The sequence below is a fragment of the Opisthocomus hoazin genome, chromosome 2 (assembly GCF_030867145.1).
Source record: "Opisthocomus hoazin isolate bOpiHoa1 chromosome 2, bOpiHoa1.hap1, whole genome shotgun sequence".
Classification (NCBI taxonomy): Eukaryota; Metazoa; Chordata; class Aves; order Opisthocomiformes; family Opisthocomidae; genus Opisthocomus; species Opisthocomus hoazin.
Window position 1 is genome coordinate 13,402,654 of NC_134415.1, and position 23,876 is coordinate 13,426,529.

A 23,876-nucleotide genomic window follows, 5' to 3' on the forward strand; every position below is an offset into this window, starting at 1 on the left:
TATAACATATAAGAATCAATACATCAGAAGTAATATGTCTCGAGAGAGAGTTTTTCTGCTACGATAATCTTTTTTGTGCAGAGTTATGCAATGCATTTGTTGGAACTCCAGTTACAAAATATTCACAAAAAAGTTCCAGGTAGAGTAGATCGACAGAACAAATATTTCAGAGAGGTCTTGCTACTCATGTGTGGATATATATATCTGTGTGTGTGTATGTACACTTCTTGTGTTTGCAATGTCTGCTGTTTGCATGTGGTTTTGTACCTGTTCAAGAGAAGGTCAATTTAGGGACACGGCTAAGTGGAGGGTTTGAAGAGGTCCCAGCATTGAAATGTAGATGCATTTTCTTCTGACAGCAGAATGACATCACTTGAGCAACTTGTAATTGGATTGCTCTTGCCTCAGAGGCAGTGCTTTAGGAAATGACAGAACGGTTTGGGTTGGAAGGGACCTTCAAGATCCTCTAGTTCCAGCCGCTGCACCATGGGCAGGGGCACCCTGCGCTAGAGCGGGTTGCTCAAAGCCCTGTCCAGCCTGGCCTTGAACGCTGCCACGGAGGGGGCATCCCCAGCTTCTCTGGGCAACCTGTGCCAGTGCCTCACCACCCTCATCGTCAAGAAATTCTTTCTTACACCTAATGGAAATCCTCCCCCTTTTGGTTTAAAGCCATCACCCCTTGTCCTATCACTCCAGGCCTTGTAAGCAGTCCCTCTGCAGCTTTCTTGTAGGCCCCTTTCAGGTACTGGGAGGCTGCTCTAAGGTCTGCCTGCAGCCTTCCCTTCTCCAGGCTGAACAGCTCCAACTCTCTCAGCCTTTCTTCCTAGGAGAGGTGTTCCAGCCCCCTGAGATCAAATTTGTGCCCCTTCTCTGGCCCCGCTTTGACAGGTCCATGTCCTTCCCGTGCGGGAATGATGAAGTACGAAATGTAAAGAAATCATTAACTAAAAGAAAATGCCCGTAACTTGTTCATGGGCCTGGTACATAACCCCATCAGTGAGGGTTCACTTGGCTGTCTTCTTCATTAAGGCTATTTGTGCTATGTGTCACCACGGATTTCTTGAAACGCAGCGTTATTGTTTTCATTTTTTATTAATGTTCCAATGTTAAATTGTGTATCTGAACAGGCTGCTGGATTTGGTGGCTCGTCCTGTTTCTTCGTGCTCTGCAGCACAGGGTGGCAGCTGGCAGTCACCATGCACAGCTGCTCCTTCCTTCATGGCATCCAGCCCATTGAAATCCAGCATGCTCGGTTCCATCTCACAAAACAAGTTCGCCAGAGCATCGGAGCTGAAGTTACTGGAGACTCCTCTTGTGGTTAAGGTTTGTGTTTTGGAAAAACAGTAACAACCAACCAAACCAAAAGCCCGTAGCCTGTAAACCTGGTTTCAAATGAAACCCCCAAAGTATGTAACACCAACCCTGTTGGATTCCACTTGTGGAATATTTTCAGTCTGCCTGCGGTTATTGTGTAGACAGTCCTTTTGGAAGCAGTACGTCGGGAAGAGTCTTGAAGAGGGGAAGTTTAGTTCTGAGTTAATGGCAGGATGCACGTTGTGCCATAGCTTTGTGAAATACACTTGTTTTTTACGGCATGGAGCCAAATAAATTAAAATAGGACTTTTCAATATACTTGGATACTTCAAGACGCTATGTGTAGCTGAAGCAGCTCATTCTGCAAGTGCGCAGTGGCCCTGTATAGTCTGCCTTGCACACCTACAAGCCAGAGGAGATCTGCTTCAGTGTCTTAACCCAGTTCAGTGAATGACAACTGAGTGAGGTCAGCTAAGTGATGTCGGTCTCTGCCAAATTCAGTGATGGCTTTGGGCAGTAATTTTAGTTATTAGGTGCCAGTGTTAAACTGTATTTCCATTCACTGGCATGCAACTCCTATCATGCGAGGAAATGTCATGTGACCTGTCTTCTCGGTGCTGATCTTCTTGCCTTTGCCTACCTGAACAAAACAGTTGTGATCTCTCTGCATTATCACCATTTTCTTCTTCTTAAATATGGCCCATACCATGAAGTTAGATTCATTATCCTCCTTTGCGACCCTTTCGACACTGTGAAATCTGTTTTGAGCTGAGGGAAGAAGACCGGCACGCTTCTAGACGAAGATGTGTCGGTATCTTTACAGCAGTGCCACTCAAGTTAGTCGAGTGCGAGGATTGATGAAGGAGTGAAAAAGTTAGCTGTCGCTGTTGCTTTGCTGATTGCCATTTTGGGTGGCAGTGTTTTCAGTCGCTGTGTCCGGGGTGACCTTGGAAGTTGCATGTCTTTTAGAAGAGCAGTGTAGAAATTGCAGAAATTACTGGGAGGGGAGATCACACTGCAGACAACAAGATGCCATATTCTTGATTCATCCAGAAATTAATTTGAAACAAGAACATTTGATGTCGGCGTTTAAATAAAAAGAAACCCAAACAGCCAAATGAAAGACGAAAAGCTTGGGCTTTGAGATCTGTGTACCTTTTGAAAAAGAGCTGTGCAGAGGTTGATCTTTGTCCTCTCTGCTGGTGCAAAGTCAGTTTGTAGCTGAAGCTAATACTTTTGACAAGGGGAGTCTTCAGTTTTGAAGCTGTAATTGGTTTTAAGTGACATATATTTATTTCTTTTCATAGAGAGCTAAAGTTTTGGCCGCGTCTGCTTCTGGTTTTCCTGGCTTAACACCAAAGTCTATTCTGAAATCCAGCCTTCGCACCACAGCCCCAGCAAGTCCCTGTACATCTCCAGGACAATCAGTTACTCCTCCTGTACCAGCAAAGAAACCTAAAGTATCTTTCATGGAAGAGAACACAAATGCAAAATGGACTGCTGGGGTAAGCTGGGCTGTAGTCAGTGATTTTTGTATGAATTTGTAGAGTTCATGTAAAGGCTCTATAGACTGTGGTTTGATCTATGTTTTTTTCTTTTCAAGTTTGCCAAACCTCTTCCTATTGAGAATTGGATTTGCAAGTCAGAATGGCAGACTTGAATTTGGTCAACGCAAGGTTATGTTAGACCTTCTGTAGCATCACGTGCCTGCAGGAACACATTCATAAAACCCACCAGTGACCTTGGCAGTTTTTACTCGGGTGTTGTTAGGAGCTGTGGTTGTTCCAAATTGCTAGTTCAGCTTCCCTCTCTACCTTCTCAAATGGTGGTGTGGCAGGAAGGTGGGGACTGTGGATTGAGCCAGTTATCTGGGTTTGTTCAGCTTTGTGAATGAAACCTCTCTGAAAGCAACAGAAGGCCTGAGCTGTATTGACTTTCAAGTCTCTCTTTTCGCAAGGCTGGGTTTACTTCAGTTATGGTAACAGCAGACTCCTGATGAAGAGAGCTGTCCTGTTGTCGGATCTCTAGCCCTGAAGTTCTTGGTTTTGCTTCTTGCCTTGCACCACAGGTAGCATTCATACAGTTGTCAGATGAAGTTGGTTTCTCAGAAGGCTGCCCCCTCCTACTCCGCCTTTTGTTCTGTCAGTTGGATTTCCTGAGTCAGCTCGTCACGTGGTTGCCAAAGTAATGTACCAAGATCAGGGGCATGTGCTAGTATCTACCCATATATCAGCTTTTTGTACACATGCTGTATACGCAAGCACTTACAAGACCCACTTCATCTGAATTCTCCAAGGTCGTGGAAACCCTAAGCAGCCGTCAAAAGCGTGATTAATTTTCACACTCCACTTGGAAAGCTGAGATAGTGCTAGAGAATAAGGCAGAATTTTGTAGCACCTTGCTTCAGGTGACACTTGTAAAGGTGACAAATATCAGTTTTTTGTTTTTTTTTTTTTTTTTCTTGCTGTGACAAAAAGCATATGCATGTTATTCATCACAAATGTTTTTGTTTTTCTTAAAAAATAAGGTAACAAAAGATGACAAAGCACCACCTGGAGCTTCATCTGAGGATTGTCATGGCGTGGTGGAGGATGCTTGGTCTCAAAGTAGAGATAAACCAGCTCTTTTTCCTCAGAGCAATCCTGAGGATGGTCGTACTGAAATGGAAGAGTCTTCAGAAAGCATACCTGGAGATGGTTTGGAGGAAATAGATGTCAGCAGAGAAAACAGTAACTTCTCTGCCAGGTCAGACCAAACTACTTTGGAGTATCACGATGCAAAATCACCTGGCGATTTTGAAGACGATGTCATCTTTATAGCTGCTAAACCAGCTAATTCTTCCACTGAAGAAACTGCCGGTTTTCAAGAATTGGAGAAGGAAGAAGACAGTGAAATGGCTGAAGATAAACCTTTCTGGATGGAACAAGCAGATTCCTCAGAAGAAAAGAAAGAACCTGGTGTGTTTCATCCTAGGCTAACTGAAGTGTCTGAATGTTTCCAATGTCTTCAAGAGGTTAAATGAGTGATGAATGCAACAGTTAACGAGGAGCGTTGCTAAGTGTCCTAGGCAGTTCCTTGTGCTAGGCTTTTAAAACTGCCACCGTGGTTTGAGTCCTTCTTTAGGTATCCTGGGCATTATGAATGTCTGCTGCTTTTGGCTGGAATTTCTGGTGTGTAAGTGCAGCTGAGAGGCAGCAGTGATTTGTGGGAGTTTTCAGAGGGATACAAGTTGATAGCTTAGGTTTCTGGTTTATGTTTTAGGGGTATTTCTGTAGGCTGCGGATTTTACGGCAAGTTTAGTGTGTGGCGTGCTTTGACCAGATAGATATTTTTCTTTTTCATTGTTTTTTTTTTTTTTTCACCACCTCACTAGTTAAATAGTTTTCTTCTGGATGTGTGTCTTGCTTGTGCAGCTGCTTGTCTTTGCAGCTACACTTGCTCGCTTTGCTGTGTCAACATCTTATGCAGCCTTTTACCAACTGTTTCAGTTGGTCTTTGGTAATTCAGCTCCATTCAACTCATTCAAGCCAGCCCAGCTGCTGAGGATGTGTTGCTATGGGCAGGCCTGCTGGCAGCTTAGAGGAGATGCAACTCACCAGCTGGTGAGCAGTGATGAAGAGCTGGGAACGAAAGTAGCAGAGGAAGAGGAAGAAGATGTGCCAACACTGCCACAGTCGGTATTTGACAAACAGAGCTCAGTCTGTTCAAGTCCCTGTACCTTTGTTCTTAGTGGGCTATGGTACAAAGAGTTCTGTACAATTTCAGTAGTGGGGAAGCACGAGGGGGCAGTCAGCATAGCTCTTGTTTGGCCTGGGCTAGCAAAATCATCCCAGTCCTGCATGCTGTCTGCACAGGTAATTGCTGGAGCTGGAGGAAGCAGACAGTAGAAAGAATGAAGAAGAGGAGGATGTTTTGTATCTCTAGTGGAACCCGCTGAGATAAAAACAGGTTAGCAAGCAGTTGGGTTCCAACACCACCAGTCAATCGCTAGAGACGAGAACAAGAAAAGACCTTAGATGCATTCTTGTTGAAGAGGGGAAGTGGAGCCAAGAGAAGAAAGAAGCATGGCTGGAATGAGAGAAATATCCAAAGAGAAATAAGAAAAGTTACTAGTCAATGTAAAGAAGGAGGGATGTTTTCTGGCGTTTTTATGTATTAGCTCAGTAACCAATCAAGTTTACTTTGTAAACAGAGTATGGATGGGCCTTATTTTTTCTTGACCAAAATTATGCATCGGTCTTCTTTCGCTGGAAAGAAGAATGCAGACTTTCTGTGCGTTTGAAGTCTTGGTGGCGTTATTTTGTTAGATCACTATCCGAGGTGAAATGCATCGAGGCTCACTTTAAAATCAGAGGAGCACTTTTAAAGAAAGGATGTTACGTGCAACAGGGCATTTATCCGTCTGTCTGCTTTTGTAGGAGTTGAGGAAGAATCAAGGGCTGAATGTCTTGCCCTTCCTGAGGGCAGTACATTGGCATTTAAAGCTGCTGAGGCTGGTGCTTTTGGGACTGCACGTGAAGGGTAAGTTTACAAAATAGATACCTCTTTGGGTTCACACAACATGGAGCCGCTGGCTTTCCTGTGGTTGAAAACTATGATTTTTGACCTGGAATTGGTTCTCTCCTGTGCTCTGAACTAGAACGGCTTTTCTATTCCTGACTGTCTGTGAAAAGAACTAACGTGGCGTGAACGGAAGTCAGATTGCCTAGCTTGACTGAAAACAGTCAATCTGAGCCTGTTTTCGAAATCACTGGAGACCCCCGAGTGTAGTGATAAAGACTTCATGTGACTGGCTCTATAAACCTTTCTGCAGCTTGAAGGTTACTGTGCAGATACTGTGAACACAAGCCCTGCTTTTGTCTGAAAACGGCATAGCTAAAAATTATACCTGAGATTCCTGTACTGTTAGCAGGTTTGTTTAGGGGTTTGAATATTTTTTGGCACTATTTGATACACCTAATTTCTGTTTTCTGTGCGTGCTCAATTAGGAGCTGTTTGTTTGTGGAAAAGGAAGCAGCTTTCTCACCAGATATTTAAAAGCTGCAGCTGCTTAGTGATACAGACAGAGAGGGTTCGTAACGAAATCACCATTGATTTCAAGTGGTAACAAATACTGGGGCAGACTTTCGTTGAGTTCGTTCGCAACCTGCAACGTAGCAATTGGTCTCTTTCTACAGAAGACTAATAACAGGTTGTTCTTTAAGAGAGCTCTGTTATGTTGTTATCTAGCGTTGGATAGCTGGGAAGAATGTGAAGTACTTGATTCATTGCATAAAGGGAGCCACAACTTGGAGGTAGATATGCTGGTAAAGGACCTCCTAATTGTTCTTAGTTCCTTCTGTTTTGAAACTTGAAGACTTCACAGTGAGAAGGTAATCGGTAGAGCTCCTTGAGGTTTGTTTTGTAGCTTGATGATGAATTTTTCTCTTTCTGTTGATGAAGAGAAACAGAGCACCAGGAGTCCAAAATGTCCTCTTCATCAGAAGAAAAAGCCATAGCGGTTGCAACAAACCACAGCTTTCTGACTCCTGGGAGGTGGACAGTGAACGTATGTACTGTATGATGGAGACGTTAAGTGAGTTGAGGTAGCTGAACTCCAGGAGTAAAATGTGCAGTTTGCCACACCACTGCAGAAGAGCCAGACTGAGATAGTAGTAGCGTGTTACTGCTACCTTTCATTACACTGCAGAGAGAATGCCCTCCTCCAAGAAAGTCCTTGTAGAAAATGCAGAGCGAATGTTCCTGTGCTTGCTAAAGAAATTGAGAAAACTGTTAGAGTTTAAAATCTTAGAAGGAGAGATCAGTGTGTATTTTAACATTGCACACCACTTGTCATTTGTGTGCTGTGGGATCTGCTGCTTGAGTTACTGTTTTACAGGATGATGCATCCTCAATACTTAGGCTGTGAAGGCTAATGAGCTGTCAGTGTGCCTTTCCAGCCACCCTTTCCTCTGTGGTTGTTCTCCTCTATGGACTTGCTAGCTGATTTTCCCCTTCCTCTTTTTTATTTTTTTGATATTTGTTGTTGTTGTTGTGGGGCACCTGCTTTACCAGAGAGAGAGTTCTGGCCTCTAGTTTTTGGAGAAAGGCCAATATAGGTGGCAGGATGGAGAAGTGCATTGTTGGCTCCTGCTCCCTCTGTTACTTCCTGTTGCTTAAACCTGTGTCATTTATAGAGCAGTTAAGTTAGAATTATGGAAATCTCTTCCAGCTGTGAGATGTTGCCTTTGTTGGCGTGGCGACCTGGTTCAGGAACGGCACGGCGACCTACCCCCCGGCCGCTCGGGCCATCAGCTCGCAGACACCAATGTGGTGGACAGCAAATGGCGTTTATTGACGGGTAGCACAGTATTATATAGCTTAGGTTTACAGCGTCACTTCCGTCTGCTTACACCATGGGCTAAACGCTACTGGTTATCAGGAGAGGAGGGGGGGGCCTACCTTTCCGTACAGCGCGACATCTTCCGACCGCCAGGCCCTAACTATCCACATTTCCCCCCTCCTTATGCTTAACTAAATAGGTTAATATAAAATATAAAAGTGTTAATACTTAACTTTAAGACTTAAACTTAATATCTGGCGAGACTTAACTTTACTTAACCTTAACTACAATTTTAAAAATGTAAATATTAAAATCTTACGATTACAAAGATAAGGTACCTTAGACAAATGCATTTGTAAATTATCTAAAATATAATCTTAAAAATTCTATTGTTATTCTTATTTTTATTCTATATTGTACAGTAGTGTTAAAAAGTATATGCTATAAACTTGAATAGAAAACATAAGGCACAGTAAACGGGTAGAAGTTGAGGTAACTTTTAGGGACGATTGAGGATAACACTGGGTAGGTACATTTTTAAAGCAGTTGTTGGTGTTCTACGAACATGATGTTAACTTTCTCTAGCCGACTCTTGACGAATGACACGATCTTGTTCAGTATACAGGGTCCAAAAATTAGTGTCATTACGATCATCGCGATCGGCCCTATCAAGGTGGATATCAGGGTGGTTAACCATGGCGAATGGTTAAACCACGATTCGAACCATCCTTGTTGGGCTTCTTTGTCTCTTTTTCTTTTTCTAGACCTTCTCTAAGTTTGGCCATGGTATCTCTGACTACTCCAGTGTGATCAGCATAAAAACAGCACTCTTCCCCTAATGCAGCGCAGAGGCCTCCCTGTCGCAAGAAAAGAATATCCATTCCCCTCCTATTTTGTAACACAACTTCTGATAGTGAGGAACTTCCAGGCTTGGACAGAACGTTTGCTGACTTGTCATCTTCTTTTGTCGTCAGGGTGTGCGGGTTATGGGGGTGTCCGATGATCCGGTCCTGTGAACAAAAACTCACAGTTTTCATTAGTTTTATTCTGGCTAGTATGGTGCGAACAGCCACCTGGATCGGGGTTAGATGCTCTTCCTTTGCGACATGCTTAATCATGTCTGCGATACTCGACCCCGCTGATAGTGATCGCAGGATTTCTTTGGTTGTCGAATTACACTGCTGACGTAAACATTCTGCTATGACCGGGCCTTTTCCCTCTGCAGGCAAGGCCGAAGAATCGACCGCTGCTTGGAGACGATCCACAAATGTTGTGAAACTCTCACTTTCACTTTGCTTAATTGTGGACCATGGCGATGGTTTGGCAATGACTCTAGAGGCTATGCGAATAGCTTCTCTGGCCGCATGAGTAGTTGTAATGACTTCGTGGGCCCGCAGGCCCTGGGCTTGTGCCTGGGGAGTAATCATTGTGGGATCTGTGCCCATTAACCGCTGCAGGCTGGAGCCATGCAGTGGATGGTCTGCCCCAGTTACTTGGGCCAATTGCCTCGCACAGTTGTCCTCCCATTCTTGTTTAAAAACGATCATCCCTGCCCCGTCAAAGATCAATCTACAAGTTTGTTTTATATCGAACGGGAGCATATCGTCTCCCCCGAAGACACCATCTATGAGGGCGGAGACAATGGCAGAATTAAGGCCTTTATCTGCGATTGCCTTAACAATCGCTTGTATATCCTTAGGGTTTATCGGTGTGTGGACCCTCTGTCCCCCGTCCGTCACCCGGACCGGGAACGCTAGTGCGGCCGATGGGGTCCAGTCGGCGCACGTAATCTTTATTTTCCTCCAGTCCGTGAGAGGGATTTCTCCCCCTCGCGGTTTCTCTTTAATTTGGATGGGGATATTTTGGCTCTTGACTTTATTTATCTTTGTTTTCTTCTCTTCTAAACTTAAATTAGTTACGAGCCACTCATCCCCGCTAGTGTCTGATTCGGAGTCGGAACTCGACTGACTGGTTACTTCTGGTCTCCAGTACCTTTTTGCCGAGCTCCGGCCCCCTCCCCTATGGGCGGGCCGCTCCTCCCCCCGCCCGGGCCCACCCCGCCCTCCGCTCGGCGGGGTGCCCACCTCACAAGCACACCTTTTGAAATGCACGCGCTGGTTGGCTCTCTGCCCCCCGCTGGCCCCCCTTTCCCCTTCTAGGTCGCTCCTACCGCTCCTCTCCCCCCTGTTCTCCTCCGCCTCCCCTTTGTGTGCGCTTGATAACTTTAGCGCTTCCTCCCTGTTATCACCAAAGGAATTTTCATCCCGCCTTTCCCCTTTGTGCTCGGTGCCATCTTGGGGCGCATAGGGCGGTGGTGTGGCCCAGACTTTATCAGACTCTGTTTCTTTCGCGGCGCCCCTAGCCTCCTTGGCTAACCCGCCCCAGAAGGATTTAGCTTGTTTCTCTCCCTCTGTAAGCGGATCGGGGTCCGGGAGTTGAGGGGACGTGTCACCCTCTTGCTGATTTTTAGGCTCAGCAGAACCGTTATCGTCTGGGGGGTGCGAAGTCTGTGTAGCTGCCCCGATTCCCAATTTTGGGGTAGCTAACAAACAGTTCTTTGCCGCCTTCCAGGTCTCCTGCTCTTGTATAGCTTTCTGCAGGGCCTGCACGACTTTCCCCCACGACTTAAGCTTTTTCCCACAACCCGAGGACATCGTTTCCTCGGCTAACGCTTTAGTGCACTTATCCCACACCTCAGGGTGGAGAATATCCACCGGCTGGTCAATGACCCCAATTTGCAAAAGCCTCGCAACTGCGAGCGTAAAATCTTTGGGCTTACAATCAATTCCCCACTGCTTATGTAATTGCGATACGACCTTCACAAGGGCTTCCATCCTCCTTGTTGGTCCGGGAGCGTCCTCCCCGCCGGGCTGGTCCTGCCGCTCCGGCCGCCGTTCACCCGACTCCAGGCGAGTCTTTCCCGGGTTTCGGCACCACTTATTGCCTTTGTTGGCGTGGCGACCTGGTTCAGGAACGGCACGGCGACCTACCCCCCGGCCGCTCGGGCCATCAGCTCGCAGACACCAATGTGGTGGACAGCAAATGGCGTTTATTGACGGGTAGCACAGTATTATATAGCTTAGGTTTACAGCGTCACTTCCGTCTGCTTACACCATGGGCTAAACGCTACTGGTTATCAGGAGAGGAGGGGGGGGCCTACCTTTCCGTACAGCGCGACATCTTCCGACCGCCAGGCCCTAACTATCCACAGTGAGAAGTATCCTTGACAGTGAGAATATGGTCGGTACTCATTCAGAAAATGGCCTTGAGGGGAAGTGTGTGGATACACCTGAAGAACATAACCTAGGAGCAGCTGAAGTTGAAGGAAATGTTCCTTTTCCCCAGGCAGAAACAACTGCTTCTAACAATCTTCCTACAGCAGAGGAAAGTAGGGTAAGTGAACTATTTTCCCATCTTCTACAAAAAGGAAAACACTTTGCCAGTTGAGGACAGTCCTGTCTTGCCGACAGTTAGAAGGCACACAAAACCATCTCAGTTTTTTTAGTTGCTTAACACAAGTTGAAACCTCATTACGTAAGGGCAGATGTGTTTTTCTGCTATGCGTTTTCTGTACCTCGAACACACAGAGTAGAACCTGCCAAGATCTGGGCCTCTGAAAGCTGCAGTAGTACAAGAAGAGCACCTGAACTATTTTTGAAAATAACCGTGCATTCATTTGGTTTACTAGAACTGGAACATTTCTTTGACTTAAAAAAGAAATAGTTGTAATGTTAAAGACAATAAGCTATGTTGGGGAGTGCAGCTTTTCGAACCTGGGTGGCATTTATCGAAGGAGAAAATGCTGTGGGAAGCAAACTAATTGTCAGAATGATTTAGGTGCTTAGGTCCTTTACTATTTGTTCCTCATTAAACAGAACTCCCAGTTATGAGTTAATTTCGGTGTCAAGATATTTCCAGATACCTAACACTCTTTTTTCTTTTCTTTTTTTTTTTTGTTTTGTTTTGTTTTGTTTTGTGAAAAACGTGGCTGTTTAAAGCCTTGGATTTGAAGAGGTTGTTTACATGGACTGAGAATTAGAACTAGAGATTCTCCAGTTGTCCCAGGTTTTTCCCCATTGTCCCTTAAACGCACAAACTCTTACCTGTAGCAGAGAGTACATGGTGTGTTTCTAACTTTACATCCAGTGGAGATGTGAAAGGCAAGGCAGCATTTCACTGTCCTCCATTTCCTCTAGCTCCGTTTGAAGTTGGTCTGTTTGGTGACTCCTAAGGGATTAACAGACATTTTTTAACTTTAGGTTATTGAAGATAGTGTGGTCAAGGCACAAACCTCAGATGAAGCACCTGAAATGTCACCATATAGCGAACTACATCCATCAGGCAATCTTCAACACGGCTACGATACTATAGAGCAACAGTTTGCATGCGATTTGCCTGACAATGAAGAGGGTGAATGTGGTGCGGCTGAGGGAGACGGAGAGCTTTTTATACCTCAGAGTAATTTTAGTTTAGTCTTGGAAGGAGAAGAAGGTGAAGCGGAGATGGGAGACCCTACCTTAGCAGATGCTTCTAAGCCGGCTGGTGCAACAACGAGGAAAAACCTGTGAACAATTCAGGAAATGCTGAGAAACAAGAACACGTTACACACGCGGTGTCCACTGTAACGAGCGATCAGGAATCTCAAAATATTGCAGAGTCGCACCCATATGCGCCTGAACCCATTAACTCTATTGCTGAGAACTTACTGGATGTAATCAAGGACACGAGAAGTAAAGAATTTACAGCTGAAGTTGTAGAACAATCTATTCATCAAAGCCTAGGTAGAAAGGGAACTCGACTGCAGAAGGCAAAAGCTGCCATGACAGCTATGCCAGAAGGAGTGGCAGATGAAGCCAGCAGGCATGGAGCAGAGTATGTCATCGCTTCTAGAAAACGCACAAGGGGACAAGTGAGTAGAAGTCCAAGAATTCCATCGGCAGATGCTCAGCAAGTACTGAAGCCAGACAAACCAGTTCTGCTTGGACTGTCTCCGAGGAGCAGTACTAGGCGCACAAAGGAAGCGTCTGAGCCTTCTAGTCTTCACGCACAAGAAAATGCTCAAGATGAGCAAATACCTGTGACGCCTGTTACTCCTAGGAGAGGTAGGAAGCCTAAACAGACAAATTTAGAAAAAGTAGAAAGCAGCCATTCCGACGGACCAACATTGTCCGTCAGTCCGCAGTCTGCAGCCGTTACTCCAAGAAGAGGGTTGAGGAGAGCAAGGGAAGCTGCATCTGAACTCTTGAAAGAGGCTAATGAGGCAACTTCTCTTGCTGAAGGTAGCCTTCTTGCTTCTGCTACTTCAAAAAGCACGAGAGGAGGAAAAAGTTCTGCAGGAGGTCAGGAAACTGGCCAGACTGACACTGATCGCAAGATAAAAACGGCAGTCAGTCCCAGCAGAAGTGCCAGAAAGCTGAAAAGCGTTAATTTACAGTTTACTGAAGTTACTGTCAAGGATGAAGAGATGCAGCCTAGTGACGAACTCCTTTTACCTGTGCCATCTAAAAGAGGCAGAAGAAGACAACTGAGTTCATCAGAAGTGTCAGAAAATGCTGACCTGGATATGTCTAAATCAGCGTTTCCTCAACCCGAATTGACGCGTCCTGTCACTCCTCGAAGAAGTGCTAGGAAGAGGGCACAAAATCTCTTGGCGGCAGACACAGAAGCCGTCTCTGCTCAGGATGGCTTCCGTTCAGGTGGGAAGGTGGAAATCCTTGATACTCCTCGGAGAAGAACAAGAAGGGTTCCACGTGCTCAGGCAGAACAAGCAGCTGCTCATGAGCAAACACCTGCACAGCCAGCTGAGGAATCAACCGCACCCAGGACTACAGTAAGGACAGGGCGTCGGGGCAGGAAGAGACGATCAGTAGTGGAGGAGGCCTTCCCCCACGGAGCTGATGGCAGTCCTTTGCTGCCCGAAGACAGAAGCCCGTCAGGATGTGGTGAAACATCACGAACTTTTAACAGATCGTATTAGAAGAACCAGATCCTGCAAAACTGCTGTGCATCAGAAGCCGCCTGTTGAGGAAAATGAGTCCTTTCTTTTCTCTCCTCCTCTGACAAAGCTGACAAAGAAATGTAAAGGTAGGGGCACTATGTTTATATGCAAAGTGGGGCACAATGGTTTTTTTGTAAGCCACAGAAAACAGCCTGTGGGGTTGTTGGCTTTAAGTATTGTAAAGAATGTAGCCATACAAAATAAAAAATTTGGAAAGAGGCAATTCAGCTTTTTTCCTAACTCTACGTGACTGGCTGGCTAGCTGCGATGGAAGCAGAGGAGGAGGCGGCTCATCTGAGTAGAATGAATGGAATTTTAAGCTGGATTTTTTTCATGACCGTGATTTCTGTCAGTTTTGAAAAGTGGAGGTCATCTGTTAGTATGTGATTGCCATCCCAACAGAGAGCTAAAGGAGGCACGCTTCCAAATCCTGCTTGGTTTTTAAGTTAAGATGAGCTGCATCTTGCAACAAACTATAGAGCTGTTTAATTCACAGAATCACAGAATAATAGGGGTTGGAAGGGACCTCTGTGGGTCATCTAGTCCAACCCCCCTGCCGAAGCAGGGGCACCTACAGTAGGCTGCACAGGATCTTGTCCAGGCGGGTCTTGAATATCTCCAGAGAAGGAGACTCCACAACCTCCCTGGGCAGCCTGTTCCAGGGCTCCGTCACCCTCAGAGAGAAGAAGTTCTTCCTCATGTTCAGACGGAACTTCCTGTGCCTCAGTTTGTGCCCATTGCCCCTTGTCCTGTCACTGGGCACCACTGAAAAGAGCTTGGCCCCATCCTCCTGACACCCACCCTTCAGATATTTGTAGGCATTTATAAGGTCCCCTCGCAGCCTTCTCTTCTTCAGGCTGAACAAGCCCAGTTCCCTCAACCTCTCCTCGTGGGGGAGATGCTCCAGTCCCCTCACCATCCTCGTAGCCCTCCGCTGGACTCTCTCCAGTAGCTCTTCATCTTTCTTGAACTGGGGAGCCCAGAACTGGACACAGTACTCCAGATGAGGCCTCACCAGGGCAGTGTAGAGGGGAAGGAGAACCTCCCTCGTCCTGCTGGCCACACTCTTCTTGATGCACCCCAGGATCCCATTGGCTTTCTTGGCAGCCAGGGCACACTGCTGGCTCATGGTTAACCTGTCGTCCACCAGGACACCCAGGTCCCTCTCCGCAGAGCTGCTCTCCAGCAGGTCCACCCCAAGCCTGTACTGGTGCATGAGGTTGTTCCTCCCCAGGTGCAGGACCCTGCACTTGCCCTTGTTGAACCTCATCAGGTTCCTCTCTGCCCAGCTTTCCAGCCTATCCAGGTCACGCTGAATGGCAGCACAGCCTTCTGGTGTATCTACCACACCTCCCAGTTTGGTGTCGTCAGCAAACTTGCTGAGGGTACATTCTAACTCTTCATCCAGGTCGTTGATGAAGAAGTTAAACAAGACTGGGCCCAGTACTGACCCCTGGGGGACACCACTTGTCACCAGCCTCCAACTAGACTCAGCGCCGCTGATGACAACCCTCTGAGTTCTGCCATTCAGCCAGTTCTCTATCCACTTCACCGACCACTCATCCAGCCCACACTTCCTCAGCTTCCCTAGGAGGACATCATGGGAGACTGTGTCGGAAGCCTTGCCGAAGTCAAGGTAGACAACATCCACGGCTCTCCCTTCGTCTACCCAGCCAGTCATGTCATCGTAGAAAGCTATCAGATTGGTCAGGCATGATTTCCCCTTGGTGAATCCATGCTGACTACTCCTGATAACCTTCTTTTCTTCCACTTGCTTCATGATGGCCTCCAGGATAAGCTGCTCCATCACCTTACCCGGGATGGAGGTGAGGCTGACCGGCCTGTAGTTCCCTGGGTCCTCCTTCTTGCCCTTTTTGAAGATTGGAGTGACATTGGCCTTTCTCCAGTCCTCGGGCACCTCTCCTGTCCTCCAGGACCTCTCAAAGATGATGGAGAGTGGCTCAGCAATGACATCCTCCAGCTCCCTCAGCACTCGTGGGTGCATTCCATCGGGGCCCATGGATTTGTGGACATCCAGATCACTTAAGCTCACACAGTCCTCCTCGACCAAGGGAAAGTCGTCCTCTTTGTAGGCTTCTTCTCTTACCTCCGGGGCCTGGGATTCCTGAGGGCCAGTCTTAGCACTGAAGACTGAAGCAAAGAAGGCATTCATTAGCTCTGCCTTCTCCGCATCCTCCGTCACCAGGACACCCGCCTCATTCAGCAGCGGCCCCACGTTGTCCCTAGCCTTCCTTTTGCTGCTGATGTAGTTGAAGAAGCCCTTCTTGTTGTTTTTGACATCCCTTGCCAGCTTCAATTCCAGGTGAGCCTTGGCCTTCCTCGTCGCATCCCTGCATGCTCTCACCACGTTTCTGTACTCTTCCCAAGTGGCCTGTCCCTCTTTCCACATTCCATGGACCTTTCTCTTCTGCCTGATCTCCGCTAGAAGCTCCTTGTTTAACCATGCAGGTCTCCTGCCTCCTTTGCTAAATTTCTTTCTCAAGGGGATGCATTGCTCCTGTGCATGGAAGAAGTGTTGTTTAAAGAGCGACCAGCACTCATGGACCCCCCTGCCTTCGAGAGCCCTGGCCCACGGGATTCCTCCCAGTAGCTCCTTGAAGAGGGCAAAGTCAGCCCTCCTGAGGTCCAGGGTTTTGATCCTGCTTATCGCCCTGCTTCCTCCACGCAGGATCCTGAACTCGACCATTTCATGGTCACTGCAGCCGAGTCTACCTCCAACCTTCACATCCTCCACCAGTCCCTCCTTGTTTGTTAACACGAGGTCCAGCAGCACGCCTTTCCTTGTTGGTTCCTCCACCACTTGCATCAGAAAGTTATCATCGATGCTCTGTAGGAACCTCCTGGATTGCGCCTGCCTAGCTGTATGGTCTTCCCAGCTGATGTCAGGGTGGTTGAAGTCCCCCATGAGAACCAGGGCCTGTGACTGTGAGGCTGCTTGCAGCTGCCTGTAGAAGGCCTCATCAACCTCCTCCTCCTGGTCAGGTGGCCTGCAGTATACACCCACCGTAATGTCACCCGTGTGAGCCTGTCCCTTAATTCTAACCCACAAGCTTTCAACTTGTTCCTCATTTGCCCCCGGGCCAAGCTCAATGCATTCCAGTTGCTCCCTCACATATAGAGCAACTCCCCCACCTCTCCTTGTTGGTCTGTCTTTCCTAAAGAGTCTGTAGCCATCTATGACAGTATGCCAGTCATGCGAGTTGTCCCACCACGTTTCTGTGATGGCGACCAAGTCGTAGCCGTCCTGCTGTATAATGGCTTCCAGCTCCTCCTGTTTATTGCCCATGCTACGTGCATTGGTGTAAACACACTTGAGCTGGGCTGTCAATCTCACCCCTGGCCTTGGCACTCCAAGCCTAGGCTCATCCCTAGTGAGCTGGGCAATATCCCTTTCCCCCTTCGAACCTAGTTTAAAGCCCTCTCAATGAGCCCCGCCAGCTCGTGGCCAAGAATTCTTTTTCCCCTTTGTGATAGCTGAGTTCCACTTGTTGCCAGCAGGCCCGGTGCTGTGTACACCTCCCCATGATCAAAGAAGCCAAAATTTGACCGATGGCACCAGTCCCTGAGCCACCTGTTAACCAGGTGAGTTTTCCTGCCCCTTTCAGTGCTGTCCCCTGCCACTGATGGGATGGAGGAAAACACCACCTGCGCCCCTGATCCCTCAACCAGTCGCCCCAGTGCCCTGAAGTCCCTTTTGATGGCCTTGGGACTTCTTTCTGCTACCTCGTCCCCGCCAACCTGCATTACCAAGAGGGGGTAGTAATCAGAAGGCCGCACCAGACCAGGGAGTTTCTTCGCAACATCCCTAACCCGGGCCCCAGGGAGGCAGCAGACTTCCCTGTGGGATGGGTCCGGTCGGCAGATCGGGCCCTCTGTTCCCCTCAGAAAGGAATCACCTATGACAATGACCCTCCTTTTTTTCTTAGTTGAGGCAGTCGTAATTCTTGGGGCTGTCTCACTCGTTCTAGGCAACCCCCTGGATGGAGCCTCACCTTCACCCACATCCTCTGTGGCCAGTCCCTCACATTCCAAAGCCCCATATCTGTTGCTTAAGGGCAACTGGGCAGGTGAGGGAGGCCGGGGGGAGATTCGCTTGCCCCCCCGAGCAGGGACCCGTTTCCATTCGCCCCCATCTCTTAGGCCCCCTCTTTCTGCTCGGTGGCAAGAGGGTAGGGGGTTCTCTGCTTTCTGTGGAGCCGCCTCCTGCTGCCGCTCCCTCAGGGAGGGCAGGGTGCGGCTCCACCAGTCGATCTCCCTCTCACACTCCCGGATGCTCCTCAGCCTCTCCACTTCCTCCTTCAGCTCTGCCACCAGGCCGAGCAGGTCATTCACCTGCTCGCACCGAACACAGCCGTTGTCTCTGCTGTCCTCCGGTACGAGCGCCAGGCTCAGGCACTCCCTGCAGCCAGAGACCTGGACACCCGCGTTCTTGCGTGGGGCCTCCGTCTGGGTCCCCACACTCCTTCGAGCAACAGCTTTACAACGGGTGGTAACCATGGCTAGAATATCTCCTGGAAGAGCGATGCCCACTACTTGAGTTGCCAGAAGGGGCGGCTGCACCCTGCCAGTCGCCTTCCCCACTCGCCCTGCCCGCGCGGGCTGCTGCGCCGGCTCTGTTCGCCCGCGCTCCTGGTCGCCCGCGCTCCCTGGGAGCTGCTCTTATCCCTGAGGGGGTTTGGCCGCTGTCACACTCGACTCCGCCCCCGCTGAGTCAGAGCTGCTGCTCGTTGGCACTTCCCGCTTTCCCGCTGGGGGGGGGGGGCTGGGGTCTCCTCTCTCTCTCTCTCTCTCTCTCTCTGTCTCTCTCTCTCTCTCTCTCTCTCTCTCTCTCTCTGTCTCTCTCTCTCTCTCTCTGTCTCTCTCTCTCTCTCTCTCTCTCGGCGCTTTTTGCCGCCCCGCCGCTGCGGTTTTGCCACCGGAGAAAGGGTCCCTCGGCGCGAGCCTCTGCTCCAGAACCCTTCACCTTCAGTAGCTTCGCCGAAATAATTAATTATGTGATTGTTTTTCATGGGCATGTACTTTGTAGGTGAAGTTACTGCACAGAGGATTGTTTTTATTAGAGTACATGATAAAAAAATGTTTTTGAGATGTGTAGGGACTGTTGCTGCCTCTTGAGCAGAAGAGCTTTGATGATGTAAGTGCAGGTAAAAATCACGCCAGTGGCTTACTTTTGTTTCACAATTTACTTGAAAAGAGTGGATCCCAAGAGGCAGTTACTGGGGGAGAAATACCTCCACACCGAGTGTTTATAAACGTGATTGGACCTTTTATTTCAGCAAGCTATTTTGCTCTTGATGATCAGCTTTCATTTCTCATCGCTATCCTTTGTGTATAATGTACGTGCATGTTAACAATACGTTCTCATTTTAGCTGGAAAAGCAGCCCATCCTGTGCAGCTTAAGGATTTAGATCCGGACTTGTCTTCTCAGTTTGTCTTTTCACCCCCTCTTTTGAGGTCAAGGAGAAAAAATGTACCTAGCATTTCCCGAATTGTGAAGGAACCGGTAAGTAAAAGTTGTCTCATGTTCTTGATTTTTGCTCGGTACCGCTTTTTGAAACCATACTTTGCAATGCCTTGCCTTTTTCTTTGGAAGTATAACTACAAAGAGAGCTCTAAATTAATCAGCTAAAGAATTCATTTTCTTTCATGAAAACTAGCTATAAAAGTAAATTTTGTATTTGTGTTAGTCAAGAATTAAGAAATATGGCTTTGCCTTTCACAAAAGGCACAGTGGCTTTCTTTTGACTGACTTGATGTGTTTTCTGTTAATTTCAGAATTTGAACTTTTAGAATGGTACAGTAATTTGAGATAGAAGGTTTGTTTTCTGTGGAGAGAAACTGTAGTGCATTTGGAAAAAACTTTGGCATGGCTTCTTCATGTAAGAAAGGCTCCGCTGTATTTTGTAGAAATGTCAGACCTTGTGGATGAGTGACGTTTTTGTTTCCTTAACATAGGAGCTTCCAGCTAAAGAGGAAGAGGATTCCAAATCTACGGAGTCTGTGGGAAAGCAAAAATTGAAGCGAGCTAGAACTGCAAAATCAAAAATGAAGAAAGCAAGCAAGTACGAAATTCTTTGTGAACACTTCTGTGCATTCCTTTATTGTGGTAGTGATTCAGCTGTCAGCCACCTAACTTCCTCTTCCTCACCTGGCTGTGCAGTTCTGCTCTGACTTTACGAGCCTGTCGAGCTTGCTGGTCTGATAGGCACCTGTTTCCCCACTTAACGGTTTAGTTTTCTGATGGAAACAGAAGAGGGAGGGGACAGAAAAGGGCAAGTGGGTACTGCTTTTTTCAAGGATGGCGTGCCCTTGTGTTCTCTTATTCTGTCTGATGAAACCACGCTCCTACGGACTTTAGTTCCCCATAGAAGGCAGGAGGGGGTCGGAGAACGGGTAGGGAGAGCTTCTTGTTTCCGGACATGTTTTCTGGTTCCTTCTGGAGAACTGTTTGAGGGCGTTTGCCTTTGAAAGCTGGGAGAGGGGGCTCTAAAAGCTCATAGGAACAGTGACTGAGAATGCTTGGGACAGTCTGGTAGGAATGGAAAAGGAAGCTTGTTTATGTACCTCTTTTTCCTTTATCATACGTACAAAGAAGCCCATAAATAATTCTTTGGCATTGATTTTGTTATTCCACGGGGGTTTTGTTGTTCTCTACTAAATACTGTTGGTACTAAAAAATCAGTTTGATACTTCCCTTTCTTTACAGAACCACAAGAAAACAAGGTTCTTGTTCACCTCCAGCCGTGGAAATAAAATTCGTCTCTCCTTTTGGAAGTCCTGTGGATGGAACTAAAAGCAAACAGAAAGAAGCTGCAGACACGGCAGAGAAGACTCTACGGAAGAACAAAAAAAGACTGTCTAATTTCCCAAAGCCAGTTGTGCGCCGGAAGATGCTGTAACTGTTTTTTAAGTTTATAATGTACACCACTGTTTGTAAAGTCATCAAAATTGTGTGGATTAATAAAAAGGAAAAAAAATGTAATTTGGAAGAGGTAATTTATATAAATTATTGTAAAATTTCATAAACAAATGAATTCCATAAGTAACTCCATATGGAGTGTGATTTCCTTAGTCACTGCAGTTTTCTATTTTATATTAAGAGTTCATACATTTATATAACATGTAAATACAGCTTATTTTAGGAATGTTCAATAAAAATGTATACTTCACGATATGCTTAGTGTCTGACAGCTTTTTGAGGGAAGAGTGGGTTGAGTGGGCTGTATCGCTGCGAAATGTTGCTGTTGGTTTGCAAGAGTTGCTGACCCTCAGAAGTAAAGCCAAAAGCTTTTGCAGCTTTTTAAAAGTTTGCATAGCATTCCTATAACAAGTGAAAATTTAAAACAAACTACTTCCAGTTTTATAAATGATGTTGGACCTTCTGGCACAAAGAACTGGGCTCACGATACAAACTGGTCATTCCTCACATGCACGGGTAAGTTGTACTAGACTGAAGTCTGACTGTGAACAATTGTATTCGAGGCTGTGCTGTATTTCTTTGTATTTGTCTTAAACTTTGGGAAAGCTGCTCCTTAGTTCATAAAACTAGATCACACCTCAGACGTGTCACTATTTTTTACAGTTTGTTGTCAGCAAAAATGAAGTGTAGAGGGGGTATGATGCTTAGAAGAAGATATCAAATTTAAAGGGATATTACCCACATACTTTGAAATTTGAGCCAAAATGATTTTCGTAAGGTTACTAGGAATGCTACTCTAGTTGAAGTGTTTATTGTCCGCAATATTGGAAGCCTGCCTATCACAGCACTGAAAACCTGATGGTAAAGCTAACGCAGTAGTCTGAACAAGGTACAAAAGTGTACAGAAATCTTAGTTACAAACCATATTTTTGAGTAATTATTTCTTTAATAATCTTGGGTTATGGAGTAACTGTCTTTATAAAGCTTCAATCTGTCAAAATAAATTCAAAAAACTATTCTTTTAAAAGCGGACATGGAAGTACTGTTTTGATGTGCGGTCTTGTAGGCTATGGATTGTTTTTACATCTCTTAATTTATGTATGGATGCAGCTTTGAAGACTACAGAATGGTGGAACCTGACGTCAAACTTTTCAGTTAGCAAAAACTGTGACAATTACTCCAAGAAATAATTTACTGGTTAACTAATATGTTGTACGTAACGGATGAATGTGTTAATAACCGACTAAGCTTATAACAGAAGTTTCTTCTGGGGCCATGATTTTCCTATCTCAGAACAGGCCATTCTAGAGCAGCAGCTGCGTGCACGAAGAGATTTTCCTCCTTGGGAGTATTCACAACGGAATGAAAGCTTAAAAAACAAAAAGGCCAAATGTTGACTAGTGTGAAAGTGGCAGCTCGAGTGAGAGCTTTCAGCCAGGTTAGTAATTACTCTGAATGTTTTGTGCGTGAACTACAGTATAAAGATGGTCAAAGAGGAAAGGAAGGGGAAGTTCCAGCAGTATTTTTTGAAGTCCCGTTGTAGAGAAATACAGGGAATAATTCAGAAAATGGGGTGAGGGATCAGATTTTCAATAGCAGAATAGCAAATGGATGTCAATTCTGAACATATGTTTTGTGTAGTGCACAAGAGTATTTATGAAATGCTGTAATTTCTGATCAGGTAGAACTGGCTGATGAAATGCTCGTGAAGATTGCTTGATCAGGTTTTAACATACTTCCGTCGTTTATACTGACAGTATATATTTTGGTAATGGAAATCACTTGGAACAAATGAAAACCTGATATTAGCTAATTTTGTTAATAATTTGTAGCCATCTTTAGTCTCTTTATTTTATAACCAGCTCAGCTGAACGAGCCTCATTTGGCACTGCTTTGGAGGAAAAAGGAAAGCAATGGTGGTCACAAGAAAACTGGCATGAGATTTAATAACTTCCTAAAGGTTTGTAATAGTCTGGCAATTTTTTACTTTAAAAGAGTTTTAATCCAATTCTATGCTACAATGTTTTCCTCCTTTGTTTTTTTTTTTTTTTGTTACTTGGATTCGGTACGTAGTTCTTGGGTGCCAACCAGTTTCCCCAGGGAGTGGTTTGGAAAGAACACAAGTGTAAGCATGATGTGGAACTAGGAACGGGATTTCAGAAATTTGAAGGACACAGAAGGAAATGGAAGCAGAAACAGGCACTGGAAATGTTTATTTAGACCCTGAGAAAAGGCAAAGCAACTGGCTAACAGCATCAAGGGGGCAACTCCAGGATGGGTTTAAGGGGAGAAAACAGATTTTACTTGGGGTCTTTGTGCGAAGGCTTGCTTATGAGTATGTGAAGGATGGCGTGGAAAAGAGCAAGGGTGAGAAGGATCCAGTGCGTGGGCAGTGCTTCTTATCATGAGGATGTATTGGGAAGGAGACTGCCTCTTACAAGATGAAAAGGGCTCGAGGGTGAGTGGCTGAGCAGGCTGGGAGTCGTACTAGAGAATTGCAGGTGTCTGCACATGTATCTGAGAGTTAGATAATACTCATAGTGCCAGGGGAGGGCATGAGAGGCCTGTGAAAGAAAGATGGGTGATGCGTCGTGGTGGTAGATGCATGCAGAAAGCTCTGGGGTCAAAGAGCAGCAGTTCTCCTGTGACCAAGAAGAGAAATTCCCAGGAGCTACGTGGAGCTACGTTCCTCACTAAATAGAGCAATTCCAAAGTTTTTCTGTAAGAATTTTAGTTGCTGGGGAGGGTGGGGGGTTGTTCTACCCCTAAAGAAAAGCTAGAATTTATCAAGAGGGTTTTGATGCATCTGCTTTGATCTCATGTTAGATGGCTAAAAGCGGAAGCTACATTCTGTATCTGTACCTTTGGGGCCGTATTCCCAGAGAAAACTCCACTGGAAGGTTGGCTGCCTTGGGATAGCAGACTGTCACCTGCGAGAAAGATTAAAAGCAGGTGTAGTGGCAGATTGTGTTTCCAGGGAACACGTAGCGGGAGATACTAGTGAAGGGAGAATGAATACTAGTAAGATTCAAGGCTGTTGTTAGAAGGCAATTTGTCAAGAAAAGAAATGTTTCAGTAGAAGTGGTTCCTGAGTTACCTGAGGGAGTTAACACAAAGATTCACAAGACTCTTCTTATTCAAATGTTTAGAAGCCAAGTCTGATGATAAGTGTTCATTCCAGGTAACAGCATGAAGGAGAATTAAAGCAAATCTGTTTTACTTTGGATAGCTACTTGGTGCTTCAAGCGTGAACTGATTTGCACTGACTTACTGTTATTTGCCTTCATATTTGTATGTGCCC

The 23,876-nt window shown here is 46.3% G+C and overlaps 1 protein-coding gene across 1 annotated transcript in view; it reads left to right on the plus strand.

Annotated features, from left to right (window-relative positions):
• LOC142364560 (protein ELYS-like) overlaps positions 1 to 20,825 on the plus strand; it is a 32,935-nt gene extending 12,110 nt beyond the window's left edge. Inside the window, 14 exon segments of the mRNA XM_075444261.1 lie at positions 77 to 139; positions 1,128 to 1,323; positions 2,622 to 2,819; positions 3,842 to 4,271; positions 5,733 to 5,835; positions 6,757 to 6,821; positions 6,824 to 6,866; positions 10,852 to 11,029; positions 11,896 to 12,187; positions 12,190 to 13,595; positions 13,597 to 13,720; positions 19,026 to 19,159; positions 19,612 to 19,718; positions 20,363 to 20,825. Of these exon segments, the coding sequence (XP_075300376.1) occupies positions 77 to 139; positions 1,128 to 1,323; positions 2,622 to 2,819; positions 3,842 to 4,271; positions 5,733 to 5,835; positions 6,757 to 6,821; positions 6,824 to 6,866; positions 10,852 to 11,029; positions 11,896 to 12,187; positions 12,190 to 13,595; positions 13,597 to 13,720; positions 19,026 to 19,159; positions 19,612 to 19,718; positions 20,363 to 20,555 (3,532 nt within the window). The 3' untranslated portion in view covers positions 20,556 to 20,825.
• The last annotated feature ends 3,051 nt before the right edge of the window (positions 20,826 to 23,876 follow it).